The sequence below is a fragment of the Hippocampus guttulatus genome, chromosome 10, assembly GCF_054856545.1.
Source record: "Hippocampus guttulatus isolate MCC_2025c chromosome 10, RoL_Hgut_1.0, whole genome shotgun sequence".
NCBI lineage: Eukaryota > Metazoa > Chordata > Actinopteri > Syngnathiformes > Syngnathidae > Hippocampus > Hippocampus guttulatus.
Window position 1 is genome coordinate 10676989 of NC_141270.1, and position 21028 is coordinate 10698016.

The 21028-nt window shown below is 43.1% G+C and overlaps 3 protein-coding genes across 5 annotated transcripts in view; 2 read left to right on the top strand and 1 right to left on the bottom strand.

The window, feature by feature from the left end:
- The first annotated feature begins 833 nt into the window (after positions 1 to 833).
- tarbp1 (TAR (HIV-1) RNA binding protein 1) lies at positions 834 to 13594 on the top strand. 2 transcript variants are annotated; one of them, XM_086122533.1, is made up of 29 exons: positions 834 to 1809; positions 2417 to 2523; positions 2610 to 2673; positions 2761 to 2909; positions 2986 to 3038; positions 3135 to 3232; positions 3309 to 3444; positions 3526 to 3622; positions 3995 to 4084; positions 4185 to 4326; positions 4405 to 4647; positions 4799 to 4896; positions 4973 to 5110; positions 5177 to 5400; positions 5481 to 5721; positions 5794 to 5982; positions 6043 to 6242; positions 6316 to 6387; positions 7817 to 7937; positions 8157 to 8264; positions 8344 to 8493; positions 8830 to 8916; positions 8996 to 9201; positions 9275 to 9356; positions 9436 to 9601; positions 9684 to 9869; positions 9954 to 10078; positions 10559 to 10695; positions 12204 to 13594. In XM_086122533.1, exons 1-29 carry the CDS (start codon positions 921 to 923, stop codon positions 12382 to 12384), a joined length of 4779 nt encoding a protein of 1592 aa, XP_085978659.1. In that variant the 5' UTR covers positions 834 to 920; the 3' UTR covers positions 12385 to 13594. The 2 variants fall into 2 exon arrangements, with proteins under 2 accessions (XP_085978659.1, XP_085978660.1); XM_086122534.1 differs by having other exon boundaries at positions 1559 to 1759.
- Positions 13595 to 13711: 117 nt separating this feature from the next.
- Positions 13712 to 16996, top strand: LOC147199243 (5-hydroxytryptamine receptor 1D). Its single transcript, XM_086122378.1, has 3 exons — positions 13712 to 13969; positions 14959 to 15119; positions 15189 to 16996. The coding sequence occupies exons 1-3, from the start codon at positions 13735 to 13737 to the stop codon at positions 16380 to 16382; spliced, it is 1590 nt and encodes a 529-aa protein (XP_085978504.1). The 5' UTR covers positions 13712 to 13734; the 3' UTR covers positions 16383 to 16996.
- The window catches only part of slc35f3b (solute carrier family 35 member F3b), a 49212-nt gene continuing 45074 nt past the window's right edge, over positions 16891 to 21028 (bottom strand). For both annotated transcript variants that reach the window (XM_086122380.1, XM_086122381.1), the window contains 3 exons: positions 20090 to 20282; positions 19917 to 20006; positions 16891 to 19193 (listed from right to left, as the gene is read on the bottom strand). In XM_086122380.1, the coding sequence (XP_085978506.1) occupies positions 18952 to 19193; positions 19917 to 20006; positions 20090 to 20282 (525 nt within the window). In that variant the 3' untranslated portion in view covers positions 16891 to 18951. The remainder of the gene's footprint in view (positions 19194 to 19916; positions 20007 to 20089; positions 20283 to 21028) is intronic.

Sequence of the window (21028 nt, forward strand, 5' to 3'; positions counted from 1 at the left end):
AGATATATACTGTACATATTATACACGACTCACAAAATGCTAGGGATATGTAGGTTTTTTTGTGAAACACTAACCTTTACTGCTTTTTTGTACAACTTCTTGAATAGTTATTTGCATTTAAAAAGTCCTCTTCGTCATGAGACCAAAACAATACCTATGCGCTACCAGAGTGGGTGTGTGTGCGTGTGTGTGTGTGACCCCAGGGAATATGTGTTGTTGTTGTTATTTTTATCGTAACTAGAATAAAGTCATATAATACATAAACACTACAGTCGGTAGCAGTGGCGCTCTCACTGTCAGAGAGTGTGTGTAGCGAGTATTGGTTTGAAGGCGTGCGTTTGTGTGCGTGTTTTTGGGGGGTTTTCGAAGGAGAAGGGGGGCAAGCATGCACGCACTGCATAAAGTAGGAGATAAGTGCAGTGACCAACCCCTGACGAGAAAAAATGGAACAACAATGTAGTGGATGAAGAGAAAGGCAGAGAGAGAGAGACGAAAACCAATGTTAATAAGGCTATTCTTTGTTGTGAGTTGCTCTATTTTTCTCTTTCTTTGTTTTCATTCGTATTAAAAATGATACAGTATGATGCAGGTGTGCTTATAACGATTTTATAGATTATTTAAAGTGGCGGCTGAGAGTTGGGAGGTATTTTCTTCTCTCTGCGTGTAATAGAAAATAATTGGTCAAATTCAAAAGATGTATAGCGCTGTCTACATGAAGCAAAAATGTCCGTTTCTTTATGTTTTTGTGTTATACAGTACAGTACTGTGCGGTAGCTGGAGATCCGACGATTTCTCGCGGGATTTCGTGATGACGTTTACGGAAGTTTTCAAATATCCACAGTGTCAACGTGCCGCGAGAAAAGCCGTTTGGATAAGTTTTTACTAATTGCTATATTTTGACCTCGTCGGGATTAACTACAATGAATTCTGTTTTAATCAACGCAATCTTGTCTACTTCTCCTAACTACGAGTTTCTGTTTGACTCCCTGAGCTGGCCAACTGACGCGTGGCCGGAGATAGAGCGCGTTGAGGCACTGACAGCTTTCATAGAAGCACTCGAGCAAATTGTTGTTCAATCAGAAACGAATTCGTTGACAACCGCAAAAAGACAATGTATGCTAGATAAAACAGAATCTATCATTTGGACGCATTGCCTGCCTCTTCTCTCCAGGATATCAGCAGAAACTGATGATGTGCGGTATAGGGAGAGTACAGCAGCTGTCTGCAGACTTGTGGCCATCTGTGTCCGTTTATGTGACCCGGCTGTGGCGAGCCGAGCCGCTCTGGCCGTCCTGCCTTCGCTCCAGCTGTCAAATGAGGACCAACCCAACGTGGAGAGAGTCAGTGTGGAGGTGGCTAGTGAAGTCCTGGCTGCCCTCCTACCTTGCTTATCTGGAGACGAGCAGCTCACGTTGAGCATTTTGTCGTGTGTCTTGTCGGGCATTAGAACTATTCCAGACTGGTTGCTCTCCCGGGTCACCGTCCGGCTCATGTTAGCCCTGCTGGGCTGTTGCAATAATGCAATGCACTGCAGCATCCTCAACAAGACTTTGAACGAGCTGTGCACCTGGCACGCATCGGAGCGCACACCGGCCGTAACTGAGCGAACACTTCTGTGTTTGACCTCCCTGTCAGACCACCTGCTGGCACCTACTGAGCCAGACCCTCGGCCCTGTCTCCGCTTCTGGTGGGTGGTTCAGGATGGACTTATCCACAGAGACGGCGTGTCCCGTAAGAGGGCACTGTACCTGCTCAAAAGGTGCGTGGCATCCTCACAGGAGCAGGGAGTCGACTGTCCTGCACAACAAGGTGAAATGCTCACAGATATGGAAAGCCAAATATCATTTATTCAATATTCCATCAATCTTAAGGTCTAATTACGGAACTGTGTCTTTTGTGTCACGGTTTCATACCACTGTATGACATTTCTGCAGATCAGTAGTTTAGCTTTTCCATACTAGTATAACAATACATGCTACATGCAACTAATTGTGGGCATTCTGGTGCCAGTATTAGGCTCCAAAAGGCCATTAGTGCAAGTCACATGCCTACAAGTTGGGCCTTGTTATGTTTAGTGCAGCTACGTCGATTTAAATTCGTACTGGTAGGCCAAAAGTGGCACGAGTATAAAGTGGGGGGAAAAAAATACCAGTGTGATGCTGTATAGCCATTCCACCAGTGCACTGAATTGTCTTACGAGTGAGGACAGAGATCGTACTAGTACCTGGACCTTAAGTTGGGAATTAGGGATCTTGAATAAATTATCTTGTGGTTTTCAATAGGCGTGGCTCAAGAGTGATTGCTCCATTTTTATTATTGTGGCATTTTTGTCAGTCTCTCCTTCGATCGTTGCGATATACCGAAGAGTTCTGTGCTTATATTTATGAACCACTTTCTTTCGATCTTGTTATTGAAGGAAATGGTGAGGAAATCTTGTTCAAATGGACCGCCGAAAGCAGCCAGATGCTCAGACAGTTCTGGGAGGATTATGTTCTGGTGATGGAGACGTTGGAGGAAAATCAGGTCAAAAAATAATGTTGATGATGACGGGCCATGGCCACTCCAATAGTACTGCTAAGATTATGGTGGTGTTTCTTCTTTATATGCAGGTCCATGTTGTCCGCCCGGTTCTGAACAGAATAGACTCTCTTATCCAAACTACAGCAAATGAAGGTATTGATGTTTGCTCTTTAAGATGATTGTATACTTCCAATAAATAAAACTATGGTTCCACATCTTAATTGTGCACTTGATTTGTAGGTCAGGATGTCTTCCATCCATCATGGTTGCTTTGTGTGTACCAGCGGATGTTTCACAGTGAGAATAAAACCTTAATGCGAGCGGGAGTGTGTCACCTGTTTGAACTTAAAATCCTCCAACAGCCAGCCTTTGCTTCAGCTTTTTCTCAGGTGAACGTCCAAGCAGACTTTACTTCGCTTGACGTACTACTGCCTCATTGTTAAACTGGTCTCATCTGCTCTCTAGTTTGTTGTTGGGCCCTTTATGGAGGTTCTGTCAGAAACGTCGCTCTTCTGCAAGTGAGATTCTAAACTCATCAAGAAATATGTTTAAATTACATTACATAGGTTTATAATGATAAGTCTGATGACATTAATTGTTGTATTTTTCTCCAGGGCAGGCGGCCAGCATGTTGGGGACTGCCCTGAGCTGGCAAGTAAACTCCAAATCTTCCTGAAGAACTTCTTCAGCAGCCTGCCAACAGAGGACAGAGGTACCAACGCGTACCGGTAATCTTTTTCTCAGCTCACAAAAGCTTTTCTTCTCTTAAAATTGTGTCTGCTTTTCAGGCCGCGTCCTGCTGCAGATGATCCAGCAGCTTGGATCCAAGCATTGGTGTGCAGTGCCCCTCCTTTTTATATCTCAGGCTCTGTCCACACTTGCTTCAAGTCCACTATTGGCAATTGAGGGGCTCACTGCCCTCAGGTCTGCTCCATATTATGAAGGAAAATGCTACTTTTAAAGTTGAAGTGCACATTAATTACATGCTTGGTCTGCTACACACAGGGAGGTGCTGCGCGGCACCATGATCACACATCAAGTCCTCCTGAGAGGCGCAGCTCAGTGCTTCTTATTGAAGAGCGCCCTCTGTCTCATAGATGTGGTAAGCAAAGCATCTGTACAAATTCTAGTGCATATTCCATTCAGGCTCTCCGGTGAGCAAGCCTATTCCAGCTGGAGTCACAAAAATAACCAACCGTGCATGTTTTTGTAATGTGGGAGGAATCCGGAGTCCCAAGAGAAAACCATGCAGACTCCACAAAGGCACAACCGGAGATTTGATGTAGAATTGTAAAATTCTAAATGCATGTTTTATACTCCTCGCTGTTGAAAGTTATACATTTCATAGATTTTTCTTTTTGCCTATAAACCCACCAGTAATGGCTACTTACACTCCAGATGTATATTTTATTCTCATTTCTGAGCTGTCATATCATAGATGTAGCCCTGCTGTATTAACATACTGTACTTTCAGAGCACAGTGACCCTCGACGACATCTTCACCTTCCTGGGCAATTTCCGGACGGATGAGTCACTTTGTCGTGGCACAGCCCTTTGGAATGAGGTATGCTGAATTGTTTTTATTAAACTACTGGTAGTCAAATTGAGCTGCACAGCATAGTTTATTTAGCAAACCTGCTGCCCCTCATTTGTGTTTTTTGGAGGTGTGTGTCTGGCTCTCAAGCAATGAGGGCAATTTTAAGATGAAACCAAGTGATCAAGAGGGTGCCTCTTCAAGCAAGAAAACCATAAAAGCATATGTTCAAGGCAAAATACAAGAGTTTCTAAGTGTTCCAGTATGCACTGGTGAGCTTGGAAGGAGACACACTTTTCAGAGTCTATGCTTTTTTGTTGATGGTTTTAATTAGTTAGTATGCTTTGCAGGTCAGACACAGAGCTTGCCTGACCCCAAAGAAGCAGATAAGTTGGCCATGTCCATTCTGCTGTTAAGTGATATTGAGAGGAGTCAAGCTGGATCGAAGATTGGTGACGAGCTCCATTTCTTACTATCTCCACTGGTGGACACTGTGAGCCGGGTCGGCTCCAATCTCTACATGCCCCTGAAGAAGAGTGACAAGAGCTTGCAGCTTGTCCTCCGACTGCTACAGCTCAGAGAAACATCAAAAGGTATAATCATGATGATTCATACAGATGTTTAGTCCACAGCTGTAATGAGAAAGATAGATAAATATAAGAGTGCCCGCCTGTCCTCAAAACGGGACAAAAATATAGATACAAATAAAAGCCTTTCAGTGACTTAATATCTTTTTTTTCCCAGTGGATGAAGTGACAGCCGCTTTGGAGCGGCTCATTTTTCAGTGCGGAGATTCAATGCAGGAGTTTATCATGAGGCGTCTGTGTGGGGAACTGCTGGAGGTAAACAACAGTCTCCACACAGCATCAAGATCTTTGTGGATTTGATCGATTATGATGTTTGTTTTGTTTTGTGCAGTTGTGTGACGTTCAGCGGGCCGAGCTGTATTCGAGTGTCTTCAAGCAGCTGTCCATGCACCCTTCTACAATTCAACAAGCTTGCTTTCCGAAACTCATCAAGTATAGTCTCAGCATCCTGCAAGAACCGTCCCAGCAGGTTGGAAGCAAAATATTATTGCTGGCGTTCAACTTATTCAGATATTCATCATTCTTCTTTCGGTAGTTTCCCTCAGTGGCAAGCCAGGTGGCCAAAGCTGTTGCTATGGCATCGCTTGCCATGGTATGTCACCTAATGGAGCAGCAGACAATTGGCCCTGATACTTTTTCTCTTCTAAAACAACTGAATGAGCACTTCTACAAGCCAATGCCGTCTCCCTGGCACAGTCATTCACCACTGGGACGCTTCAATGAGAGGCTCCTAAAACCTCACACAGCATACAGCTTGAGGTCAGTGACTAAGAGAGTCTGAAAACACTGTTGAACACACTTGCCTGTCATGTTAAAGTGCCACAGCCATTCTTTCTCAGCAATGAAGGTGGGGAAGGCCCTCTCCTGCAGGACTGGGGACGCACAGCTGCCCACTTCATGCGGGACCAGTGGATTTGCCTGAATTTTCTCGTCAAAACACTCATGCTTCGGGATTCCGAGGTCCCCAGAAACACAGAGACTGCTGTCGCCGCTCTGAGCTGCTGCGTGGATGCTCTCGCCCTGCTGCCCAGTGACCTGGTACTGCCTGTTCTCACTTTCATGGAAGCGGTGTTGCCACAAGTGAGTCTTTTGTGTTTTGAGTTTCGACAGGAAGATGGTATCCGGTGTTAAAGTGTGACGTTGTGATCTCAGTTAGCGCAGGAAAATGAGGCCCTCTGTGTGGAAGCTGTGAGTCGGACCTGGGAGCTGGTACATGGGCTCAGCAATAACGCCCATGATTTCTGGCCTGCCCTCAAAGGCTTCATCTCACTCGCTTTCCACCAAACGCTGCTGCTGCTCACAGATAGTCAGGCCCCCGTGCTGACAGCAACCGTGAAACAGGTAATCAGCACAAATACAGAGTTTCCAATATTCGTAAAGTAATGTATTGTATTTGTGCAGATTGCTGCTGAGATCATCCAGCTGTCTGAGTCCAAGAATGGCGTATTTAATGTTCTACTGCAACACTGTTGTCAGACATGGTTGCCTGCTAGTGAACAAAGCAGTAACCAGGCTGACAGAATTTTCTCCAGTGTTTTTAGTCATATCAACATCATGGCTGAGGGCTGCGTTTATGGGCCTGTGTTCAGGAGAGATCAACGGTACTGTTGACATTCTACCAGTGCTTTGTTGCTTCTTTCTTTAGGTGCTTCAGTTACTGTTTTTCTTCCATAGGCTTGTTCAAGATGTCCAGGCATACGTAGAGCAACTTGGTGCGGTGTGTGCCACCAACACTGTCATCGCCAGGTGAGCTGCTGCCTTTTTGTGATTACGAAGATTTATCAGTAAATTTATTATTAGTCACCTTGAGTTGTCTGAACTTTTTCAATAGCCGTCTGCGTCAAAAAGGATTTGTAAAGAGTTCAATGTGAAGAAGTTGGGGGTATATACAGTACAGTACATCAACAATAGTAGAGTGAGGTTCCGTGACTATTCTTTTATTGAACAAATTGTGTGTTTTCACCATCTGGACAGAATGTCCCAAAGCTGCTTTCACATGTTGATATGCACATTTATTTTTAAACATCTGTCAGTTCTTGTTGTTAGTTTTTTTTTTTTTTTTTTTTTAAACCGTTGACTTGTACTGTATATTTAATTATATTTATGTGCTAAAGCAGGGGTGTCAAACTCATTTTTGTCAGGGGCCACATTGGAGTTACGATTTGCCTTGGAGGGCCGTTATGAATTTTGGGAAATCATATAAATGTTTAATCACCTCCACATACTACATACACAGCGCACAACAAATTGATGAATAACTAGTCTTAAAATGAGAAGTCAAGAATAATGACTATTATTGTTGATAACATATGACAATTTGAAATTTTGGTTCAGACCTTAGCAAGCATCATGCTTGATTTGCTTTTGCGAGCCACATAAAATGATGTGGCGGGCCAGATCTGGCCCCCCGGGCCTTGACTTTGACACCTGTGTGCTAAAGTTCAACATGAAGCCTTCAGATTGTTTGAATTCCTAAAAGTGGCGCTTACAACATAGAGACAGATTTTTTTTTTGTTTATACAAGGCATGACTGTTAAAGACATTGCTGTAAAGTCATTTTTCTTTTGGCTGTGGGTCTTCATTTTCAGTATTGTATTGTCACAGTAATCGTGGCTTTGATTTGTTTATGTTGCCTCTAGATCATGGTGGGCAAACTACGGCCCGCGGGCCGAATCCGGCCCATTGGTCTTTTTAATCCGGCCCGCCGAAGGTTGGTCCACAATTAAGGTTCGATGTGAATGATTGCATTCATTTCAATTGGACTTGTATTGACAGGCATTTCACCGCCAGGTGGCGCATTGATTTGAAGTTGCAGAACACGGGGTGGGGGGGGGATCTTTTCGACCACCTAGGACCTCTGTATCGCTCTACTTCTACTGGTCTGATCACAACCCATCTGCAGCAATGCACAGGCTAAAAGAGGGCATCAACAACACTGTTGTCATTTAAAAAAGTATATTAATACAGAACTTTCATGCTTTTGTTCTGTTGATGTTTGATATGGACTGTCAACAAATGCTTTTTTTTTTTAATGTACCATAGCTCGTGCTGACCTGGCCCTTCTGTCAAATTTTAAAAGTCAATGCGGCCCCCGAGCCAAAAAGTTTGCCCACCCCTGCTCTAGATGTTATCTCTTGCCATGTCACAGTTTAAACAAAAGCTCTTTGTCTTTCAGTGACAACAGAGATGAGCAGTTACCTCGCATGTGCACCTTGGCTTTCCTCAGCCGCCTTGATGCTTCTAACAGTCTGCACCAACGACTGGTGGAGCAGCTGGTTGTCATTCTCTTAGAAGAGGTAACATACAGTAATTAACTTTGCAAAACTGAATTACCCTAACTCCAAATTCATTCATAATGCCTAGATCTGTTGTGTCATAAATACAATGTCATGAAGACGTGTAATATATTGTGGTTCATCTCGCAACTGCTATTGTTGCCCAGCGAATGACAATTTCAATTTGCAACCAGCTGCAACAGACAAAACAAAACACTTTCTGTCATAATTTCTTTCCAGGACAAGAACATGTCAAAATCATCGCGCATCTCTAGTAACTCTCTCCAACACCGGGTGAAAAACAGAGTATGGCAAACACTGCTAATGATGCTGCCCAAATTCAAAGAGGTACATCACTCACACCTTATTCATTGCACTTGCTATCAGGAAAATAATAACATCTTGCCTGTTTTGTAACTGCACACAGGAGTTTGTGGCCTCTATACTGAGCAGTATCTTTGAGGCCGGCTTCTGTAGTAACCAGGCTTCAGTCAAGTACCTAATTGAGTGGACGGTGATTCTGATCCTAGTCCGTTATCCACAACAAATAGACAATTTTTGGGCCTGCTTCAACCTGGTAAGTTTGCACATTTTTGTTTGACTTAAATCTTTGATATTTTTCAAAAAAATCCCACTTTCCACATTAAGTGGTGAGCGCATGAATGGTTGATTCTATGTTTTTTAAAAATCCCATTTAATAATTGAAACAAGATAGGAAAAATACAACTCCCCTTTCTCTTGTCTTTTATAATAAACTTGCTCTCTGCTAATCAAAAACAATACAAAATGCTGACTGTTTTCTATTTTCCTGGGTTACTGGTTGCTCTTTATTGTTGAAGTAAGTGTGATGTCAATACAGCCAAATTGTACGGTTTCATGTAAACTAGCATTCATTTTTGTGCTTTTGGTGCAGCATCATGAAGGAACCAAGACTGGCATCTGCACCTTCCTGGCAGTCCTAGTGCATTTCGCCGTCATCATTCCCACCCTTAACAATCCAGTGAGGCATCTTCAAAATGTTACTTTGGATGTTAAATCATGTCTCAGCCCTTAGAATATTTCTTTCCTTTGTCATTAAGGATATGCATTTGGCAAAAGCACTCGACATCACCCTTCAGTGGTGTTTCCACCACAACTTTAGCGTACGTCTCTATGCTCTGCTGGCTTTGAAGCGGATTTGGAGCTTGGTTGAGGTCCAAGGAGAGAAGACAGTTCATGATTTGAAGAGGCTGTCCACTGTGGTTAAGGCCTGTCTGCACCAGACTGAGGCCTTGAAGAACACTGGGTGGGAATCTGACACTACAGTCGCTGCAAAAGCATCAATGTAATGCGCTAAAACGATTTCTGCTAAATTTTAGGAATGCAAACAAGAACTGGACTAGGATTCAAGAGCACTTTTTCTTTGGTGCCTTTCATCCAATCAGGGATTACAGCATTGAGGTAAGTGTGTGCAGTTCGTGAAAATGTGTGTCACTCTGCATGTAAATATCTCCTTATTGTTTGTTTGTTTTTTTCGTAGACGATATTCTACACTTTTCCAAGTCTTTCAGGTTTAGCTGATGATGAGTGGATTTCCCCTTGGAAGCTGGAGAAGCTGTCCTGCTTTTTTCAGATGCCTCCTTTGAGGAATTCCAGTCCTGACCTGAGCCAGCTCCAGCCCGGAGACTGGATCCAGCAGGATAAAAGTACAGTCACACATGCTCCAAGGCCACCTGAATCTCATGTGATGCTTTTACTGGGAAATGGTCACGATTTTGTCTCTCGTAGGTGAGGAGGACAAGGAGGAGCGCTGGGCAGAGGTGCAGAAGAAAATAACCCCCTGGTGTTTGGACATCCAGGGGCAGGACCCGGACCTTCAGCTGGTTCTGCAGCAAAGAGCGGCTCGCCTTGGCAAACACCATGGTGCCCTGCTGGTGGTCGCCTCACTCATTGACAAACCCACTAACCTTGGAGGTTAGCAAAGACAACGCAATACCGTTTATAGTCTGCAGCTCCGAGAGTAACATCACCAACATGTATTTGTTTGTGCACTTGTAGGTTTGTGCCGCACTTGCGAGATCTTTGGTGCCAGTGCGTTGGTACTGGACAACCTCCGTCACATCAATGACAAACACTTTCAATCCCTCAGTGTCTCATCTGAACTTTGGCTTCCTCTCCTGGAGGTAACAAGTATGACCTTTGACTCCACTTCATTGGCAGTGGTGTTTTGCATTGTACTGAAAGTGTTTTTTTTTAAATATTTCGGTGTCTCCTTTAACTGCAATAAAATGACGGAATATTAGAAATAGCTCTTAGTATGACGCAGCACAGTTCTACTTGTACAACACTTTACCCGAGTGTAACCACAATAATGAACATGATTTAATGATTCAAAATTAAATGTAATTCTGTCATGTTTGAGTAATCTCTTTTGTCCATTCTTATTATGTTGTTCGAGGATACTTTATGCCACTGAGCCTAGTCCACTTAAGGTTCAAATGATCCTAGTCATGATTAAAAATGAACAGCAATGTACCTCTTCATCAATCATATTTAGAAGATGATGGTAGCACAAGGACAAAAGTTTATTTTTTCGGTTTGTCATTTGGTTTTGTTTTGTATTTTTTGTGCTCTACTATAAACTGTATGTATTTGCTCATTAGGTAAAGCCATTGGAGCTGGCAGACTTCCTGCAGATGAAAAAGAGTGAGGGCTACTGCATTGTTGGTGCGGAGCAGACCTCCAACAGTCAGAGCCTTCAGGACTACCGGTTTCCCGAGAAGACTCTGCTACTTCTTGGGTATGATTTACCACAACTCTGTCTAAAGTCCAATTTCAGATTGGCAGAATACACAAGTGTTTTCATTTCAGTAGTTGTACTTCACACTCACACCGCTGCATAATTAAGAGCCTTCAATTAACCCACCCCCTTTTTTGGAATGGAGGGGGAAAACTGGAGTAGCAAAAACAATGCTAAAAACTCTAAACTATGCCTTTTTCAAGCTATTTTAGTGCCTCAATGGGTTGCTTTACAAATCAAAACGGGTGGCAAATGGTAAGTAAGAGAGGAAATTTGGGCCAGGACCATTTTGTGTAACAAAACTATGGACATTTGTCATATCTACAAGGCTTTACTGTTAAAATTGAACTCAACCACCACCTTGTGAAATAGTGTTTTTCTATCAGTTGCATCCCCGTCACATTCACCTCTGAGTTTTACGCAGATAAATGTCTGAGCCGGCGAGATTATTTAATTTGAACTCACCGGTTCAGCCTTTTTCCCAGCGGGGCCCTTCACTCTTGGTGCTTCTGTCAGAACATGTTGCTCTGTAATTGGCCCTCCCTCAGGATAGCACAGCAGAAAATGTTGACAGCAGCAGGGACCTTCATCCACTGTGATGTTGTTTGGGGCATGAGGAAACAGAAAGATACCTGTTGTCGTATCGTTCAAGTATTTGGAGCTTCACGCCAATTGACATCATTTCAATCATGTACGTATTTGGGACATTACAATTCCTATTTTTGCTGGAAGAAGGCAGTGCAATATATCTTTCAATGTTTTGTTTTGTTGCGATCCTCTTTTAATAGGAGCAATCTTTCCAGCCAATTGCCCTCCGGATAAGTAGAGATCATTACATTGTCAGTTCCCGCTGTGTTGTGCCCTCTGTAGACTCATTGAAAGCTTCCCTCATTACGCCTTTACATTCATTGTAGGTTCCGTACACCTCTACAATCCAGTGAGCCTCCTCTACACAATACCACAGCATATTGCTCAGCTGTGTTGTGTAATATCACTAAAACACTTCTTTACGTAAGAGTGCTTGATGCTTTGGTGGTCGCATCCTCACACATTTGCCAAGAGTAATCAACTACTGATTGACAGCACGCCAGGAAATGAATTAACTTGGCTATTCATGGTTCATTAATCACAGTGGATGGGGCAGTACTGTATGGCATCATCATATCAAGCGAAAACCACAATTATGAAGCTTTATTGAAAGTGATGCCACATTGCTGTGCAAATATAGTTGTTAATAAATGAAATACAATACAAATTTTACGTCTGTACCCCCTTTCTACAGTACACCTAAAAAGAACAAATGCAGGAGTATTTAGATTTTTGTATACCTCAACTTCTTTTAAAGGCAGTCATATTTCCATTACCTTTAGCACCGGTATTCATCTTGTAAATGTATCCTAAATATGTATGGTCAAAGATTGCCATAAACTGATGAATGTCATGGGCAGGATTGCAAAAGAAAAAAAACCAAACTGGCCCACACCTAAAGATTGTTTCTGTCATTACAGCAACGAACGAGAAGGCATTCCCGCCAACTTGCTCCAGCTGCTCGACGTGTGCGTGGAGATCCCTCAGCAAGGGGTCATCCGCTCGCTCAACGTGCATGTGAGCGCTGCCCTGCTGATCTGGGAGTACACTCGCCAACGCCTCGTCAGCACCTCCAGTCAAGACAAGTCAAAACACGGCTGAAGAACCAAACCACATGACATCCGGTCCTAAGGTGTTTGCATCTTAACAGTCACCAAATGTAGCGGTTCACTTCTAACTGCAAGCCACAGTACAAACACATCAGCCTGTTCGTCATGTAAATTTGTCCGTGGTCTTTGTACGCGTACATTTCTGGTGCCTTAATGGGTCATGAAATGGAGATCAACACTGCTTATTCCATCCAAGTATTCCACTGAGCATCGTGTTGGAATAGTAAAACCATTCTCTCTGCCTGCAGAGAAGCAGCAGCAATTCAATTTTTTACTGTGTTATCCATTGAGGCAATTACTTTTTGACTCAGAGGGACTTAAAAAAAACCCTGCATAAAATATGCTGCGCTCAAAAAGCATTCATTGTTGACTTGATATTTTTATGAAAAACAGTGCCACTAGGTAAACTCTGAAATATTAATGTGACGCCAAACAATTGTTTTTTTTTTACTGGTCCCCTTCACTTTCTGTGTTTCTCAACGGGGTCGCGGATGAGTTGGAGCCGATCCCAGCTGACTCAGTGCGAGAGACGGCACAGGGCACATAGACAAACAACTATTTACATTCACATTCACTTGTGTATAGTTTAGAGTTTGGGGATTTTCGAGTCTTAACACAAAAATATCTGCGATTGGCTGGCAACCGGTTCAGGGTGTCCCCCGCCTACTGCTGGGATAGAATCCAACACGTCCCGCGACCCTTGTGAAAATGAAGCGGATCAGAAATTGCATGGATGGATGGAACACAAAAATATTACTTTTTAAACTTGACTAACAAAATACAATTGTGTGGTGAGAGAAAAATATAAATCATAAACTCAGTATTTCATTTTTAGTTAGATGTAAGTGTTTAATACATTTGTTTAAGTGATTAGCCCATCTGTCTTACATTTTTCAGGCTTGGGGTTTGAATCTGGGCTCTGCTTGTATGTGTACCTTGTGATTGACTGCCCATCAGTCCTGCATCTCGCCCAAGTCAGTTTTAGTTTTCAGCCCACACATGAGGATAAGCAGTATAGAAATGAATAGATCAATGTACAGGTAGATTGAGTTGTTTGTGAGAGCTAGGCAGTTTTACAATAATGCAGTTTTGTGGAGCTTGCAGTCACCAAGAAATGTCTGTGCTTGTCAATTGAAAAGTTTTCAGTGTTTTAAACTGTATATAGATTTTAAGTAGTTTGTGTAAATAAAAGTTTGCCTGAATCTCGTGTGTACTCGCTGGGCTTAACGGGCAAAAATGTGTTTGAAGTGGAAGCGATCCGTCCTAATTCTCCAGAGGCTCTGTCAGTGGGAGGAAGAAGGCGTCACGTAGTCACCTGACGTTTCGGAGTATTTCTAACCAGATGCAGTTCAGTGTTCTGTTTGTCAACAGTTTTTTTCATTCAGAGCACCGGGCTAAGTGTATTTCATTAAGACGGGGAATGGACGTCCTGGAAGGCAGCTGGTCAGTTCCGGGCTGTTTGCGAGCGGCGCCCGTCAACTCAAGCCTCAAGGATGATTCAGAGAACGCCGTGTTGACACAGATGGAGTCGCTGTTGTTCGTGCTGGTGGTATTGATGTGTCTGGGCTCGGTGACAGGTAGCGCACTTTCTGATGGTATTCAGTCTTTACTTTCACGTGTAACAACTGGAATGTAAATACAAGCAAAATTATAATTGTGTATTGTCTTGAGAAAGTCCAAGACATCTCCCCAATCAAACTTTAAACAGAGCGAATCCGATTATTATTCAAAACCCTGCCTTTAGAAAGATAACATTTTTCTCTTTTTTTTTAATGGCACAGTCTAATATGTATTTTCTTAATTACCGGTATGCTATGGGGCGGCCCGGTAGTCCAGTGGTTAGCACGTCGGCTTCACAGTGCAGAGGTACCGGGTTCAATTCCAGCTCCGGCCTCCCTGTGTGGAGTTTGCATGTTCTCCCCGGGCCTGCGTGGGTTTTCTCCGGGTGCTCCGGTTTCCTCCCACATTCCAAAAACATGCATGGCAGGCTGATTGGACGCTCTAAATTGTCCCTAGGTGTGAGTGTGGGCGTGAATGGTTGTTCGTCTCTGTGTGCCCTGCGATTGGCTGGCAACTGATTCAGGGTGTCCCCGCCTACTGCCCGAAGACGGCTGGGATAGGCTCCAGCACCCCCCGCGACCCTAGTGAGGATCAAGCGGTTCGGAAAATGGATGGATGGACGGTATGCTATGGTGTCACCAACTGAAGCTGTTTTCTGGTCATTCAACTCTCCTCGTTAGGGTAACGAAGAATAAGAGACCCTTCTCAACACCACACGACAAACTTCAACCACAATACCCTTAAAACTCTGCAATACTGTCTGTCAAAGCTAAGCATTTACATTTGTAAGGCCAGATTGTTTTTAAATAAACCATGTACTGGGGCTCATCAATGTTTATTTATATATTTCCAAAGGAGAAATTTGCATTCTGAGGTGCGATTTTGCAAATGAGTAAAAATGTAAAAAGAGAAAAAAATGCAACCTAACAAATGGGACAATGTCGCCCTTAAAATTTTGGTATTGACAGTGATAATGTGCTTGTCTAACCACTCATTTTTCGTGAAGGTAACCTTCTTGTCATTATCCTCGTGGCAACCACCAAGACTCTCCACCAGGTGACATCAGTGTTGATCATGAACTTGGCCATCAGTGATCTCCTGGTGGGCCTCGGCGTCATGCCCTTTGTTGCTTTGTCCATCGTGAAGCCTGGATGGGGCGAATGTTTTGTAAGACATTTCTTGGTCTCGGAGTCTTCTTATGATTTCATTAAATCATTTTTTTTTCTCCTTTGACAGAACCTGTGTCTATTTGTGGCCTACACCTCCTCTGTCTACTGCACAGTTTCTGTTCTAACACTGGCTGCCATCGCTTTAGACCGCTACCACTCCATCATGGACTGCCTGCGCTACAGCTCCCGCTGCACCCTGTGGAGGATGTGCTCGGTGGTCGTGTGGATCTGGCTGCAGGCCATGGCAACCAGTTGCCCCCCACTGCTGGGTTGGAGCTCTGTGGCCTATGTGACTCCCACATACAGTTGTGTAGTGGACTGGACCAGTAGTCCCAGCTACACGGCCACCATGACAAGCCTCTCCTACGTCATGCCTGCCATCGTTATCCTTGTCTGCTATGTGAACATCGTCAAAGTAGCCCGTAACCATGCCAAGAGGATTCGCAGCTTAGAGGACTCGGTTCAACGCAGGAGGGATCCAAACGCCATGTTCCCTCCTTCTTTGCATAGCCCCTCCACAGTGGTCTATAATCAAAGTAGACAGTGTGTGTGTGCTCACCCAACTCCCTCCAGGGAGCTATCCTCCATGTTGTCATCCCCCCAGACCCTCCTGGAGTCACAGCAGCACCATCAGCGAGTTGCTCGCCTCTTTCTGGTCATCTTAGCCTTCTTCTTGTGCTGGACCCCCTACATTGGAGTTGCTCTCTTTCAGGCTACAGAAGCAGCAATCTCTGGTGAAACATCACTAGTGCCTCCCTCTGCTCTGACTGTCTCCTACTTTCTGGTGCTGTTAAACTCCGACTTCAACCCTCTGCTCTACGCGCTGCTCAGCAAGCGTTTCCAGGCAGCTCTGCGGGGGCTAAGGCAGAAGCTGAGAGCTGGAGTGGGGAGCGTTGTCAGCTGGGGAGGTGAGGTGGACCCCTGCAGCCTCACCACCCCACTTCCCGGGCCGAACTCCAGCTCAAACACCTCCCAGTATTGCTCTCCAGTTTTCACCATCAGTACTGACTACAAGCATCATTCCAGTGAAAATGTATACGAAACGTGTCTTCATGAGAAAGTCACTACCCCATCCTGCTCCACTGGGCAAGACCCCTGTGGTGTCAGGAGGCTGAATTGCCTGCAGGTCCCCTGTAGGACGCAAGAGGGAGGCACACTACCATTTTCTACTGTTACTGTGGTGCCAACGGCCACTTATGTCTGTGGTCAGATTACCGTGAAAGTAGAGCATGCCCCATCAGAAATCCTTTTTCTCACATGAACAAAATGGGCAACATTTTTGGGACACATTCTGTGGTCAATTAGTTCATCTATCAGGGTTTAAACGAGACAAATTAGTCCCTACTGAATGTAAGCATCACATTTTGGACAATTACCCGTGTCCAACTTTTTAAGAGTGCTTTGGGAAGGCCTCTTCCTGAGCCAGCATCAATGTGCTACTCTCAGGTTCAACATTTATGACCTGCAGATCAAAGGACAAAAATGACCATAGACTTCGTCCAAAATCTTTCAGTAAGTCTTTCCCAGAACAATGAGAAAGCTGTAATAGGTTCTGTCATCCATTTTTAGCTCCTGTAGGTGTAAAAGCCCATATAGTCAGGTCTGATGGTCTCTACAACATCAAAAGAAGGTTATACTTTATGCTAGTTTTGATTGAAACGGTGCATTTTTCAGCCACGAAACATCTCACTGAAAAGCTCAATCTGCCTTTGTAAAAACCTTTCCAATAGTGTCACGTTGGCAAGAAGAAACCAAACTTGGACAATTGATGTATTGAAAAGTAATCTTTTATGAAGTATATGTGAATATACTTGAATACCCTGCCCCTTCCCACCACCACCAGATCAAATAAACCCATCATTTAATAATCACACTTTCCATACTCCTTCCTCAAATGTGATAATCATACACGTATGTTGCATCTCAGTGTATAAAATCGTCATTCCTTACAAAGGTTTACATTTATGTCTAGCAATAATTCCAGAGGAATACAATATTCTTGTTTATTGTCATTGGGAATGACAATGGGAAGCAGTTCTCATGTATACTGCAGTGAAAACAAAAAGAAGGCAGTGAAGTGGTCTTGATAACTGTGATGTCATCATCAGCCTGCCATCTCAACAGCAGCCAGATGTAAGAAAATATGAAAGGTATGCTATGAGGTGTCAAACAAAACAAAAAAAAAATGCAGATGATTGCTTGTCTGCAGAAGTCTGTAACTAGCAGATTGCACGTAGTGATGTTCATACATTCACAACAAGGCAGTTTCCAGCTCTTCATTCAAGGCTCAGCTTCATCTGCGCTGGTAACTTGCCTCAAGTATCATAAATACAGTAAAGAACAACAAAAAGATAGCTCGTGTCTCCAAGCTACAACCACCAGCCACAGCATGAGGTACACACCATCGAATTAGATCCAATGCAAAAGGAGTCTTCAATTACAGTTAAGTCATCGAATTTTCGCTTCCCCTCAATTAGATGTTAGTGTTTTAATATTTTTTTGTTTATAACTATATTATATATATATATATATATATATATATATGCGCACACACGCACACACATATTAAAAATTCTAAAGAAACAAGGCCTCGCCTAAATCACCTATCACCAAAAAGATGCTTGGTACACTCTGCAATTGAATAAATTCATGCTCCCAGACATTACCCAAGGGAATGCAGCAATTCTGCCTTTCAAAGATGATAGTCATACTCCTTAAAAATGATAAAGATATAGTTTTACACAAGTGCAAATTCCAACCATGATACTAAACATTTTTTGATACCTCTTTGGTAATATCAAACTTTAATATAACCCCTAGATTGGATCTTATTAGATTGTGTGCCTAATGAAGTGTCCAGTAAGTGAAAAAGTAGAAAACTTATCAATTGCATACAAAAATGAGATAGTGGAGATAGTAGTTGAAATCTGCTCCTCATAACTTAATTGTGAGTGTTACGTAAATGAGAGAAATCCAAAGGGGAGGGGGGGGCTCAATGTAGTTCCGTTCACAGTGACTCTAATTGCTTTCAACCAAAGGTCACAATACTTAAACTACTAAAACTTTAAGCAAGTTGGCTGAATTGAAAGCGATTTCTCTTCATGACAATCCAGGCTAATCATGCATTGCACATTTTACTTTTCAGAGCTCTCGACTAGACTGCCAGCCAGAGCGGCAGGTGTTGCCAATTCCACTTTGACAGTAATTCCAGCCTAGCCCCGGGAGGGCACATGAATGCAGGGGGCCAATCGGAGTGCTCCAAAAAAAAAAGGCTTCGGACGGCACGAGGTGCAGTAACGGCATTTTGAGCTCATGCTGAGCTTCGCATGTCACACGGGCCTGTTCACACCACAGGAGCACATCATGTCGCTAGGTGTGAACTTCGAGCTGTTATGTACAGTGCAAAGGAGGAAGGAATCTGTAATGACACCTGAGCGATGCCACTCGCTGCCTCCCATTATTTTGTAGGCATTCAGCATTTGTAGGCATTCTTTGGATTGTTGAGCATGTGTTTTGTCCTCAGGCCAGCCAAGTCCACATGGTACTGAATTTCTTCTCCAATAAAGTTGACAAGTCTTCCCAGGCGAAGCAGGTGGTGAGCATTGGAAAAATTGATGACAGGTACAGCTGTAACTTTGTAATACCTGATTATATTTAAGTAAGGAGGGTACATCTGATTTGTGTCCATGCATCAACTCAATGATGGTAGTCAATGGCAATCTCTCTTACTGGTCCAAATTTTACAGATGAAAGTTCACATCAAAGGACGCTGCAGCAATGGAGGCCATTAAAACGTCCCACTCATTGTGACTCAGACTACAAGGTACCAGTCAGCGTGAAAATGTGGACATGGAGGTCCTGGTTCGGCCTCTCCAGTTGAGCCCTGTGGAGGCCCCCGCTTGGGCTCCGCCCTCTGCCGGCTCGTCACGTTTACGTAGTTTGGTGCTGAGGCGGATAATGCACTGGTCCCAGTCCTCTGGAAGGAGCAGCATGAGAAAGCCCAGACAGATGATGGAGACGGCGATGAGGCGCACGGTGTTGAAATTAATCTCACATGAGTAGAAGTCCACCACTGGTAAGGTGAGGAGGGGGGAGGGGGGGGGAAAGTCATTTGGAAACGTTCCTGTAATTTAATGATGGTAAAGTGCTTTCAAAACGCATACGAATGTAACTGTGTAGACTGAGCTACTTCAAACACTTTGGACGGGAAATTATTCAACTCGAAAGAATAATAAAAATGAATTAAGAAAGAATCTAAAAGGAAGAGCCAATGAGAATGTCAGTTTCAATATTATACCACTAAGGACCTTTCTGCATTTTTACTCTAAACCAGGGGTGTCAAACTCATTTCACATTGTGGGCCACATACGGACTCTGTAGATGTCAAGTGGGCCAAACCATTAACATGAAACCATACTATGCTATGAATCACCAAAATCTCATCTCTTTCATTTGTTTTGGTCTCAAGAAGCATTGATTGGCGCTTTCATGTCATTTGCTGCATTGGGTCTATCTCGGTGACAGACTGAGACTGCTGTTTTCTTCCCCGATCAAAACAATGTTGTCTTCTCCTGTGATCAAAACAGTGTGCCCCCTAGCGGACAATCCATGAATTGCATTTTATTGAAAATATTCCTTCTGTGTCTTCAATGCATTTTTTGTTTCCCTTTTAAATGATCCCGCGGGCCAGATCAAACCTCCTTGGTGGCCGGTTCCGGCCCGCGGGCCGTATGTTTGACACCACTGCTCTAAACTATTAAGCGATGACATCTTTGATTTATACTAAGTCACTCACCGGCATTGACAGGAACACTTAAGACGATGCCCAGGGAGATTGAAGTAGGATATGTTATGGCAATGCCAAAGTTGACCAGGATGTTGAAAGCTGTGTGAAAAAGCAGAATGAGAGCAGCAGTATTTACGGTCAAACGTGATACCAGATGACAAGATCACAGTGATTTTATTTACCCAAAAGTAGGGCTGCAACCCCACACAGGTAACCCCAGGGAATGTCACCAGGAGATTCTATGTACTCCACTCGGGTCAAATATAGGACGACCGGCACAATGCTGATAAAAACAAAGTTGGCACCTCCCACAATGGTCAGAAAAAGTGCAGCCTCCCCAAATTTGGCACTGCCTAGGACCATCTTAAAGACAACCTGGCAGGAAGGAAAGGAGTTACTCATGAATGCACACAATGTGACCTCCTGTGGTGCAGCATAGAGGATGACCTTCAGTAAATACAAATTGTTATGTAGACCTGCACTGGAAAATGAATAAACAGGCAGCCAACATTTAGAGATATATGAATATATATATGACATGTTAAATTCCCAATACTAAGGAATTCTTATTTTGTTTGTTTGTTTCTTTCTTTTTATTGCAAATCATTACCTTTATACATTTTTTAATATTCATTCTAATAGAATTTCTCGAGTGCAAGATTTATTCTATTCTATGTTGGTCCAAAAATGTGTCCCTTCCCCCCAAATGTAATACTAGTATTTACTTTTTGTGTGTAAAATATCCCTTTACAGTATAAGGCATGCTTGAAGTTATTTACATTTTCTGGGGAACAGATATATTTTATCTTTATTGGGCTTAAACCTTTGAAAAAAATAAATACATGATATATTTGGCCGAAATATAGCTTCAACATTATATAAAACATCGATTTGCTGCATTTCTGTCCAAATGTTTTTTTTCATTTGTTGTGCTTATAAGACAGCTTTTAACATGCCCAATGATGAAATTGTACTCCATTTTAGCAGTTTATTTGATCCTATTTAGCTTCAGTTCATGATATAAAAATGTAGTGAATTTTCTACACCACTGCAAACTTCTATCACAATCATCAACTTATTGTTTTGTATTACTTATTATTATTATTTCGTATTATTATTAG

Coding starts and splice junctions, on each gene's coding strand:
- tarbp1 (XM_086122533.1), top strand. CDS start 921: ATGAATTCTGTTTTAATCAACGCAATCTTGTCTACTTCTCCTAACTAC. Junction 3,445..3,525: donor GAGGGGCTCACTGCCCTCAG/GTCTGCTCCATA, acceptor TGCTACACACAG/GGAGGTGCTGCGCGGCACCA. Junction 8,917..8,995: donor TTCCCACCCTTAACAATCCA/GTGAGGCATCTT, acceptor TTTGTCATTAAG/GATATGCATTTGGCAAAAGC.
- LOC147199243 (XM_086122378.1), top strand. CDS start 13,735: ATGCAGTTCAGTGTTCTGTTTGTCAACAGTTTTTTTCATTCAGAGCAC. Junction 13,970..14,958: donor GTGTCTGGGCTCGGTGACAG/GTAGCGCACTTT, acceptor TTTTTCGTGAAG/GTAACCTTCTTGTCATTATC. Junction 15,120..15,188: donor CTGGATGGGGCGAATGTTTT/GTAAGACATTTC, acceptor CTCCTTTGACAG/AACCTGTGTCTATTTGTGGC.